Here is a 12,268-nt window from a genome sequence, read left to right as displayed (position 1 = left end):
ATAGATATTTTTAGGTAGAAACAAAATTTGTTTCGACATGTTTTAAAATTCAATAATTATTATTTATTTTTTAAAAAAAATTATTTCAATATATTATAAAACAAGGTTAATTAAAATTAAATCAAATTAAAATCTAACTAGAAAATCAATAAAAAACAATAACTAGAAAACTAAAGCAAAATCCTAAATAATATCTTTTGGACTTAATTTGAGGGTATTCTTGACCTCATCTACCTTCATCATGGTCGGTAGAATACGTTTGTCGAATCTTGACTAAATTTAACAATTAAATAGAGAATCATGCTCGTTTTCATTAAAAAAAACTTTCTGAAACATTCATATTTTTTCTTTAACGTTGGACTGGGAGAGAGTGTCCTCCTATCATGGGAAAAGACGTGGGCATGTCGAACATAATCATTACGAAGATTGTTGAAAATATATTTTTCTAATACGTGAAAAATACAATACAAACTTAAATTGGAAATTAGAATTATAAAATGATAAGTAATTTTTCCAACTAATTATATATTGATAATTTTAATTAAAAAATTAAATAAAATTAAAATATGATAAACTTAGTTAACAATATTATAATCAATGAGTGATCTAAATAAAATGAGAGAGATAAATAATATAAATCAATAAATTAATGACATGGAAAAATAAAAATTCTCAAAACAAAACTTTTAAATACATGGAAATCACTAAATGATAGTAAATACACATAAATCTAATGACAATTTGGTTGTTCCCATCACAATAAATCATAATGGATTCCTTTTGGGTTGAAAACTAATAAGCCTAAACTATTAATTAGCTAACATAAATTCAATAATAAAATAAACCCCTAAACAATGTCTAATGAGTTAGAAACAATTCAAATTAAAATTAATTATTAATAAATAAATAAAATAAAATAAAATAAAATAAAAAGTCTTCATATTAAAATTCTTCCATGTAACCCAAATCTCTAATTTTCGAATATTCTTGGCAGATTTGAGTCCCGATTTCAAACATGTCGTTCTTTCTCATCTGGATGAATTAATTGACATACGATATATGGTTGGAAAGTTTTAAATTTCTAGTTTCGAGCTCAACTTTAATCGTATCAAAATTTCACTGGTAACTCCAGATATGTCTCAAACAGTACATAAAGGTCTAGTTTGATATATTTGACAAGATTCGTCTACTAATTTTGATCATCCGAACTATTATGTCCCCGAACTCCACTTGACCTGAAAATTTACCACAATATATTTTCATGCGTCTAATATTTCCCTGTAAAATTTCAGTTCTATCCAATGCACGGCTTGGAAGAATGTCCAATCTCGCAAAACTGGTTAGTAGACGTTTTAAGGCTAAATTTGAATCTAACTTTGTTCATGTTACAAATTTAGTAAACTTATAAAATCAGATCGAATTTACTAATTTTATCGATTTTGCACAAGTTAAATTTACTTTTACTGATTTTTAAGTTTTTAGTCTGATATTACATATTAAATTCATGTTAACTCATAAAATTATATTACTTCATGAGTTATCCAACAATTTTAACAACAATGATCACTGCCATATGGCCATTTTAACAAGAAGGGATCACCAATACGTGGTTTCCTCTTAATGAGAAGTCAGTGATTCCATCAACTCACTCAGCATTGCACTACAAATTAATGGCTCTGGTACTCCTGCGTGTGCTTTATTAGGAATAATTTGTCTCTTTATTTGTTAGGTCCATGTCCAATGTGTTTTTCAGTAAAGTATTTCGCTTTTGGCTATTCTTACAATGTTTAATTTGTTAGAAAATTTACTTCAAATAATCCTGGTGGAGAATCAAGCTAGCATAACACCCTTTTCCTTTTGCCATTGGTTACTAAATTTACTTTGAATGGACTGAACATGCATAATTATTACACAAGGTTTGCGTGCTCGGTAAATCAATCAGATACCTTGTTAATTTAGAATTTAAGATTGATGTGTTTGTGTTAAAAATAATTTTTTTAAAATAAATAATATATTATTTGGATGTATGTTTAAGTGAAAAATATTTTAAACTGTAATCGCTAACATACTCTCAAATACTCATTAAATTAATTTGAAAATTAATCTTATTAAATGTGGATCGACGTTATTAACCTAATCAAATGTGAGTGACATCGGATCGAGTTAGACATGGACATGTACGTTGAAGTGAAGGGATGAGAAATTCAAACGGAAGTGGTGCAATGTACACAGAATATACTAATCAAGCAGCTGGCGTGAGAAGCCTAGCCACTATATCTATGTTCTTCCTTCCCAAGGCAGTGCCTGAATTGCCTTTTGAGGATTTAGATACCGTTTAGTTTTGTTATTTTTTTTTAAATTAATATTTTTTTAGTATTTTTAAATTATTTTAATGTGTTATTATCAAAAATAATTTTTTAAAAATAAAAAAATATTATTTTAATATATTTTTAAATAAAAAAAATCCTAACCATACTTTTAAACATGTTGTAATCATCTTGATTCTTTTATATTTATTTTGAATATTGAATCGGTTTATGCCAATCTACAGGCTACAGCTTGTCGCTTAGTCATCGGTTTAAGCAAATCCAACCAATCAGCATTCTTATCAGCACTTCATCATCGTCAGATGATTTCCAATAGTTCGGAACTCAGTTCCCAGAAACCTGACGTTGTGGGACCCAACCCTTTTACTTTTGTGCTTTTGGCCCAGCCGCCCTGCCCACGGTCAAGCTCAAGGACACAGACACAGAACCACGACATTTCTCCTCTACTTTAGGCCCTGTGGAATTACCTGAGAAACAACTGTATATACATATATATGGCCATAGTCAATCTATGGCCACCGGGGTTATTAGAAGTATTTTTGTGAATATAGTTAAAATTATGTTTTTTAAAAATTTAATTTTTTTATTTAAAATTAATTTTTTTATTTTTTAATATTATTTTGTTTGATGTGTTAATATTAAAAATAATTTTAAAAAATAAAAAAATATTATTTTAATACATTTAAAAAAAATACTTTAAACTATTGTCATATTTCTAAACATGCTTTTATAAAAATTACTAGCATGTTTGATTGCTTTTTAAAAATATATTAAAAAAAAATTTAGATTTCTTTTATGTCTAATATCAAAATATCATAATACATTAAAAAATCAATTTAATATTTTTCAAGCACAACCAAACACACTGAAAACATAATATCACACATGCATGCACCATGCTATTTTTTTAATATTAATATAATTGGGTCAGGACAAGACTTGATGTGTTAATCAAGTTTCTCTTATTAATATTTTTATAATTTAATTTAAAACCTTGCTTGATGTAGACCCGAATTATGAATTACCTTGATAGAACTAATAACCCGAGTTTTAAAATATATATATACACGCGCGCGCGCTTTTATTTTATATTATAGTTCTATTGTGCGGAGTATTAACTCGAAAGTGGCAATAGATTCTGCTAAAAACTGGTCACAGCTGTTATGTTCTGTTTGTTTCATCTTTGAAAATTGGTGACAATATTATATAAAGCGGGAATTGATTAAACAATATTATCACGCTGATATATATATATTTTTTGTTAGATATGAGTGTCAGATCATTCCTGGTTAAACTTCTCTCCTTCGTCGACGTGGGCGAGAATTTGAGCACGGAATTCTAATTATATTTCTCTGAGCCCCCCATGTTAATGGCTACACCAAGAAAATAAGCAATGTCCATGAATCCAACGTGTCATTGCCCGAAGTCATGAAAGGGGAGTTGCATTTTAAATTTTATTTTATTTTAACTAAATTTAATTTCAATTTTCAATGTAAGCTATACAGCCGTTCCACTTGTGTGTGTATAGCTTACTGTTATAACACGTTTGGGGGTACCCGTTGCAGTTCAAAGTGTTTTTTTATTTAGAAATACTTTAAAATAATTTTTTTATTTTTAAAAATTATTTTTGAAATCAGCACATCAAAACAATATGAAAACATTAAAAAAATAACTTATAATTACAATTCTGACGAAAATATAGCAAGTCAATAGCTGGCAAGTAAAAATAATTACAGGGTCAAGACAGTAATGGTATATATTATGGAAAGTGTGGTTGTTTTATTTTATTAAAATATATTAAAATAATATTTTTTTTATTTTTAAAAAATTATTTTAATATCAATGCATTAAAATAATCTAAAAAAAATATTAATTTAAAACAAATAAAAAAATTCAAACTTCTTAAAAATACTTTTAAAATATAAAAACATACTGGAATAAGTGAGCGAATTCAAATTTAAATAAATTCTGAAACGACGCCATTGGAAAGTGAATATCCGAATGAAATACAGATTTTAATTCCAAATAATAGGGTACGTGGAGTCCGCAAAACGCCTATATAAGCTGACCACCAGCTCTCATGGCAGACACCAAAGACACACACCCTCGTAAGAAACGAAACCTAGAGAAAGCGAGATAGCGAGAGAGGAAAAATGGGAGGATGGGCTATAGCGGTGCATGGAGGCGCTGGTGTGGACCCAAATCTCCCACGAGAGAGACAAGAGGAGGCCAAAAAACTCCTCACTCGCTGCCTTCAGATCGGCATCTCTGCTCTTCGCTCTAATCTCCCCGCGATTGATGTTGTCGAACTTGTTGTATGTGATTCCTCCCTCTCTGTTTTAATTTCTTACAAGGAATTTCTGTGTTCCCAACTGTTTGATCACTTACTGTGAATAGAAAATAACTGCACCATCATCGGTCTTAGATTTTTGTTTCATATTTTCGTGGTAAATAAAGAAATTGTCATGTCAATCGATGTCAAGTCCCCCCCGCTCTACATTACTCTCCCTGGCACCATGTTTTCTTTCTGGCCAAGCCGTGTAGAGAACGAAGTAGTTTCGGTAGTTATTTTTGGGTTTTGAACTTGTAAATAAAGATTTTAAGGGTTGAATCTTTTCATGTTTTTGTTGTGACAGGTGAGAGAATTGGAAACGGATCCCTTGTTCAATTCTGGCCGTGGATCTGCCCTAACAGAGAATGGAACAGTGGAAATGGAAGCCAGCATAATGGATGGTCCTAAGAGAAGATGTGGTGCCGTATCAGGTTTAACCACAGTTAAAAACCCAGTCTCTCTTGCAAGACTTGTCATGGAGAAATCTCCCCATTCATATCTTGCTTTTTCTGGCGCCGAGGAATTTGCTAGGCAACAGGTATTTTTCCTTCTTTTAGCCTCTGGGGCAACCCTCTATTAAGCCATGTGTGCAAATTGAGTGAAAAAAGAGACCGTGGCACACGGCTCCCGTGACCGGTTTTTATTTATTAAAATAAGATTATTTGCTTTTGCTCGAGTTTTTATTTATTAAAATAAAGATTTTTTAGATTTTTAAAATAAAAATCTGGGTTGGTACGTGGGCTTTGCCCGGTGACTTTGTCTTGGACCGAACCAATAAAAATAAATAAAGAAAATAATTAATGAAATAAGATGACTGGATATACTAAAATATGGTGGTGATCTCAATTATATTTATTAAATCTTGGGTTTGTTTAGGGTGTTGAGCTGGTGGACAATGACTATTTTATAACAGAGGAAAACGTCGGGATGTTGAAATTAGCAAAAGAAGCCAACTCCATCTTGGTAAGCTGAATCCCTGTAGATTCTTTTATTGATGTGGCGGGCCCTTTTTTGACTCGATGTCTTCTTGCTCTGTTCGAAACCAGTTTGATTACAGAATCCCAGCCGCTGGATTGGAAAGTTGCAGCGTGGGTGCCGCTGCTAACAGTCCCTTGGTAATGAACGGACTCCCAATCAGCGTTTATGCGCCCGAAACAGTTGGGTGTGTGGCTGTGGACAGGGAAGGAAGGTGCGCTGCCGCCACTTCAACAGGTGGGCTCATGAACAAAAAAACAGGTCGTATTGGTGACTCACCCTTGATTGGTTCTGGGACCTACGCTGGTGATCTTTGTGGGATCTCATGCACTGGAGAAGGAGAGGCCATTATACGAGGGACACTAGCACGTGATGTGGCGGCAGTGATGGAGTACAAGGGATTAGGCCTGCAAGAAGCTGTGGATTTTGTTGTGAAGGAGAGGCTTGATGAAGGGCGAGCTGGGTTGATAGCAGTGTCTAGAGACGGGGAAGTGGCATGTGGTTTCAACACCAATGGGATGTTTAGGGGATTTGCCACTGAAGATGGGTTCATGGAAGTCGGTATTTGGGAATAAATTTTGTTGTTAACTTTGTATTATTATCAAGTTTAGTGCTACTGTATTTTGCTTTGAAGATGGGACGGCTACATGTGTCACCCACCCATGTCTTGTCGTCGGACTACAATCTTATTGTAGTCGAAATAAAATTATTTGACCGCTCCATTTACCTTTAAAATCTTGATCAATTCTTTTTTTAGCCCCTCGAACTGCACTGCTCAAACTTGATGACAGCTTATGTTTGTAATTTACTTTATTCTGGCTGAAGTGGAGAGCTACTTGAAGAGTGAATCAGGGAATATTCACGAACATCTTGAGATCATGTCATGAGATGGCGGCTTGCTTGTTTCATTTGTTTCTGGAGACACCCAGTGTCATCAGCATGGGATTTAAGTTAACTGTGCTTTTCAAAAAAAAAAAAAAATTTTTGCTTTAAATTAAGTATTTTTTTAATATTTTTTATATCAGAAATAAATTTTAAAAAATAAATAAATATTATTTTGATACATTCTTAAATAAAAAATTCTTTAAAAAATAATTATTACCATAATATTAAATACTTCTTAGCAAAAACTTCAACATGTTCCTGGGGGGTCTGTTTTTTCTATACCAATTTGATAACTCTCCCACACACATGCATGTACCAACAAGCGTAGGTTAGTTCGATCAGAATAAGAAATTAAATTGAACAAAAATTCAGTTCAAATTGAATTAATTAAAAGAGTTTTAATTGAGATATTTTTAGAGGTTTTGATGTGACATACATGGTTTTTTTTTTTTTTGAATTTAGAAAGAGTGGTTTGACTAGGTTTAATTTTTTTGGTTGCTCAAATCAAAAACTGAATTTGAATAAATTTTTTTCTAAATTATTCATAATCAAATTTTTTATTCAATATCTCGATTTAGTTTTTCAATGAATTTCAATGAATTTGGTTATTTTACTCACATATATAGATATAATCTTAATTTCCATTTCATTTGGTTCTATAACAAAAGTTATTTCTAAAGAGGAATAAAATAGTGTCCATCTAAGATTTTGCCTTCATGGGTTACAAGCTGTAACTTACTCTAATTAAGGGTTAGTTTGTTTATATAGTTTAGTTCATGTTGTCAATTCTGTTTTGATAGATGTTTTATTTTTTTAAGTGAAATGAAATGTTTCAATTTTAGAGTGTTTTGACATGCCGTTTCGGGGCTGTATTGTTCATATATATAATTCAACAAACATAATTCAAATTCAAGATAAATTAATTATAAATTATGCAATACAAACACAATATCAAACAAATATAATTTTAAAATTTAAAATATTTCTAAATAGTCAAGATTAAATAGATTTTCAACTTAAAGTAATTAAACTTAAACAAAAATATCAAAATATTATGAAAGTAAAATGTTTTAATACAAATATTTTAAATATAAAGTCAGGTCAATGTTATCAAAGCTAATGAGATCTAAAACATCCCTTATTTTGCATAAATTCCTATAAAGTATAAACATGAAAAAAATAACATAAATAAAAAACTATATATATTAGTGATAAATCTAATTTTTAAAAATTAATAGCATTGTTAATAAAAATAGTAATAATAATTTTCAATGTTATTATTAATATCATTGTTATTGAAAATAGTAATGAAAAAGAGCTTTTTATACTTGGGTGGTTTAATTAATTAAATTGAACCAAGTTCAATTTGATTCAATGGCTTTTAAAGATCGGAATGAAACATGTGAAATGAAACCGAAACATTTCGGCCGAAATTTAGCTAAAAAATCCAGAACGGACCGAGATTTGAAATGAAATGAAAATTATTCCATTTTTTGAATTAATATGAAATGTTTCGGTCATTCCAAACAAAAACAGAATGGAATTGACAACGTTTAACCAACTTTTTAAGAGGCCGTTTGTTTGCGTGGTTGCTTCTGTGTTTGAAGCAACCACAGCAAACATGATGTTTGGTTACACTAAAAACACAATTTAATTGTAGTGGGTCCCATGCAATTTCACGTTTTGGACGCGAATTTTACAAAGCAGCTGATAGCTGCTTTGTAAAATTCTGTGTTTACGTGCATAGTGCAATTCACTTGCATTGTTCGAGTGAACTTTTTTTGTTTTTTTTTTAAGTGTGTTTAGTTTTTTTTTTTAAAAAAAAACTAGTTTAGAATGAATTAAATTTACTTGCATTGTCATGTAAATAATAGTTTTTTTCCCGAAAAACTAGTGTAGAGTGAATTAAATTCACTCGCAGTGTAATATCAAATCAATTTTATTCCTAATAATATTTTATCTAATTTTATTGCACGCTCAAAAAATAATAGAAACTGTAATTCTTGTCGAATGAATTTTGTACGTAATGGAATTATAGATGGTTTAATGGCATAATAAAAAATATTTTATATAAAGTGTCATAACCCAATTTTTGACCTTTTTATTTTAATTATTTTATTTACTAAAAAAAAAAAACAAAATGATGAAAAAACAAGTAAAAATAAAATAATTGAATATTGAATTAAAATTTGGGTTAAGGGCAACATGATTGGAAGTTTAAAGATTTAATTAATCAAGTCAAAGGTTTAATTGGAGAATTGATAAGTTTTGAGACTTGATTAAGCTTGAAATTGATTTAATTAATCCAATCAGGGGTTTGATTGGAGAATTGATAAGTTTTGAGACTTGATTAAGCTTGAAATTGGTTTAATTAATCCAATCAGGGGTTTGATTGGAGAATTGATAAGTTTTGAGACTTAATTAAACTTGAAATTAATTTAATTAATCCAATCAAGGGTTTAATTGGAGAATTGACAAAGTTTTGAAACTTAATTGAGCTTGGAACTAGTTTAATTAATCAAATCAAGGGCTTAATTGAAAAATTGATAAGTTTTAGACTTAATTAGACTTTGATTTAATTAAATCAGGGACTTAATTGAAGAAATATTAAAGTTTGGGGTCAAAATTATAAAATTAAAATCCAAGGATCACATTGAAAATGGCGCGCAAATACAGGGGGCCAATTACAGTTTAAACCAGGGGCTTAATCACAAAACGTTCGAAACTTCACGGGTCAAAACGCAAATGGCCACCTCATATCCCAAAACAGCGTCGTTTGAAAGAACGCTGTTCATCTTCTTCTTCTTTAACCAAAGACCGTTTCCAGCAGTAAAGGGTAGTAATCATCCGCTCACCTCAGTTATGGACATTTTAATGTTGTCGTCCCTCTGCATGCCATCCGTTACCACCGATCGGACTCTATAAAACAGAGGAACAACGAAGAAAATGGGGCGAAAAAAATCCAGGAGACAAAAAGGGGGAACGGAAGCTAAACCCAGACAAAAAACCAAAAACCAGAGGATAAAACAGAAAAAAACGCAGAAAAGAGAAGGAAAAGTAAAGGAGCAACACAGAGAGGAGGATTGGCTTTGCAATTACTTTCGTCCCTGCAGACAGAGAAAGACCCAGAATCAAAACCAATTCAAAGCAGGTCGGCCTCTTCATCACCTTCTCAGCTTCAAAGTTGCTGAGAAAACAAAAGGAACATGTAGGCAGGTGAGCGCAGAAGGAAGACAAAGGGAAGCAGCGGGCGAGGATCCATCAGCACTGTAAGCGTCCTCGGTCTCCAGCACCAGGTAAGCAAACTTTTGCTTCTTTGTTAATTTAATTAGCATTGGCTCTGTGCAAGTGAATTTTAATTCACTTGCACACTGAAGCAACACGCGCGCGTTAGCGCGCGCGTGTTGCTCAGCCCAGCCTGGTCACCGGCTTGGGCTGGGCTGGGTCTAGCCCAGCCCATGTGGGCTGAGCTGGGCCCAGCCCAAAAAAATAAAAAAACAAAAAAAAACAGAAAAGTAAAAAGGTAGAAAAAATAAAAAAATGCATGCATGAATAAAAATAATATAAATTTATTGGTTTATTCACTGACGCCAGAGTCAGGAATAAAAATACCGGTTTAAATTTATATTATTTTTATTCGGTGTATTTTATTTTATTTAGCTAGAAAAATAAAAAATATATGCATGCGTAAAAATCAATTTATTTTTATTTATTTATTCACTGGCGCTAGAGTAGAGAATAAAAAATATTGATCTAATTTTTTGTAGCTACGAATTTTTACCAACGCCAGAGTTGGAATTATTCGAGCTCGAATATTCACTGGCGCCAGAGTCAGGAATATTATAAACAAATCATCATAGCATAAGCGAATAAATGCTTAGCAATTTAAGACAAAACCAGCAATGCAGTCTGCCTCAGACAGAACGTTTAAGGGGTGATAATATCTTCCCTTTTACGTAACCAATCCCGAGCCATAGAATCTCTGATGACCAGTTAGGGTTCCTAGTGACTATAATACTAGGTGGCGACTCCTTATACAAGACATTTTTTCTTAAAAGAACCAAATGCTAAAAATCTGTTCTTTCCATGTAAATATTTATGAACCGCCGCGATGTCTGGTGCGACAACCCTAACTGTCGCCCCGCTTCTAAAAAAAAAAAACCAGAGAAACCCCTGGCTTTGGGGCTTTTGATTTTCGGCTTCTTCTCCCTTCAGCCAGGCGCCCCCCTCCCTTTCCTCTCATCTCCTCCAGCTGCCGCTCTCATCTCCAGACCCGACAAAAGCCCCCACAGACCAGCGGCCGGACCCCTCTCACAGAACCCAAGTCGTCTTTCCTCTTCTTCCCCGATCTCCTCCACCCAACAGCCCGACAGGCGGTCCATTCTTCCCCACACACAAAAACAAAACCGCCTCACAGCCCCCACAGACCCAAATCCTCCACCCAACAGCTACACAACGCAGGTCCCCCCTCCATTCGGCCTCCAGTAGCAGCGGTCAAAACAACAGCCACAACAGCGCTGCCATCACTGGAGATTCAGTAGCTTACGGACCTCGTCTATTCCCTCACCCTCGACCTCAACGACGGACCAGCCACGACTCCCTCTCCCCGTGCAGCAGCGCCTTCTTCCTTCAGTAGCAAACCCAACCGCCGTGGCAACCAACAGGAGTGGAGATCATCAGTGCCGCCGCCGCCGCCCAACCGCCAGACCTGCCACCGGGAGAAGAAGGAAAGAACAGCTAACTGAGAAGAAGAAAGAAGACGGAAGTTAACAGATCTAAAAAGAAAAAAAAATACAAGAACAATCTGGACAGAATAGAATAAAATCAACTGCCTGCGTTTTCTTTTTTTTGTTACAGGTCACCGCCGGCGAGGAAGGGAGGAAGCCAGTCATATCCACCCTGTCCCCTGTTTTTTCTCTTACGGCGGCGCTTGAACCCACGCACCGCCACTGTTTTTATGGTCCGGAAGCTTGCCAGCAGGTTCTTGGTTTTTTTATAAGGGCTATTATGTAATTTTTCATTTGTGTGATGTGTTGTTTTATTTTAAATTTTTATTATTTGTAATTACATATGGATGTATGAGAAAAACATAATAAAAATATAGACATAAAATATTATTTATTTTATGATTTAATAACAATAATTAAATTTATAATATTTAAATTAAAAACTATTAATATTAATATATATTTTTTAAAATTATTTTATAATCTCAATTTCAAAAGTATTATTAACCAAACACTTTAAATTATTTTTTGTTTAACTTTAATTTCAATCACAGTTTTAACTAAACACCTATTTTTTAAAATCAATCTTAACTAAAAATACTTTTTATAAAATAATTTTTTTTAAATCACAATCACAACAGTTACCACAATACCAAATACACTCTAAATTACTATTAAAAAAATATCAATATTTTTAAGCCACCGCTACTTTTGAATTTGTGTTACTAAATTAGGAAACTGTCAAGCCACAGGTCAACATAATTATTGCCACGATATGAATCCCGGTTAGATGACTGAAAATGCTAGAGCGGTATTCTAAGTATACTAATATATGCTAAGCCTCAAAATATATATATTATAAAATAAATTATATAAAGAATTCGTAGTATTTTAATATATTTTAAAATATTATATTTTTCACAATCAAAGCAAAACAAATAATTCATAATATTTATTACTCAGTCAAAATTCAAACTTAATTAAAACAATATAATAGTGGAGCGTCTAAGACATCGAATAAA

General features: G+C 32.5%; 1 protein-coding gene across 1 annotated transcript; it reads left to right on the top strand.

Moving 5' to 3' along the window:
- The first annotated feature begins 4,401 nt into the window (after positions 1-4,401).
- LOC7496928 (probable isoaspartyl peptidase/L-asparaginase 2) lies at positions 4,402-6,369 on the top strand. Its single transcript, XM_002320724.4, has 4 exons — positions 4,402-4,642; positions 4,964-5,197; positions 5,536-5,622; positions 5,706-6,369. Exons 1-4 carry the CDS (start codon positions 4,481-4,483, stop codon positions 6,207-6,209), a joined length of 987 nt encoding a protein of 328 aa, XP_002320760.3. The 5' UTR covers positions 4,402-4,480; the 3' UTR covers positions 6,210-6,369.
- The last annotated feature ends 5,899 nt before the right edge of the window (positions 6,370-12,268 follow it).

This window comes from Populus trichocarpa, chromosome 14 (genome assembly GCF_000002775.5).
Source record: "Populus trichocarpa isolate Nisqually-1 chromosome 14, P.trichocarpa_v4.1, whole genome shotgun sequence".
In the NCBI taxonomy this organism is placed as follows: Eukaryota; Viridiplantae; Streptophyta; class Magnoliopsida; order Malpighiales; family Salicaceae; genus Populus; species Populus trichocarpa.
Note: the sequence above shows the minus strand (reverse complement) of the source record. Positions and strands in the feature narration are given on the sequence as shown.

Bases quoted from the DNA above. Each gene is read 5' to 3' on its own strand.
- LOC7496928 (XM_002320724.4), top strand. From the start codon at position 4,481: ATGGGAGGATGGGCTATAGCGGTGCATGGAGGCGCTGGTGTGGACCCA. The intron at 5,198-5,535 runs GTATTTTTCCTT...GGGTTTGTTTAG, and splicing joins AGGAATTTGCTAGGCAACAG to GGTGTTGAGCTGGTGGACAA. The intron at 5,623-5,705 runs GTAAGCTGAATC...GTTCGAAACCAG, and splicing joins AAGAAGCCAACTCCATCTTG to TTTGATTACAGAATCCCAGC.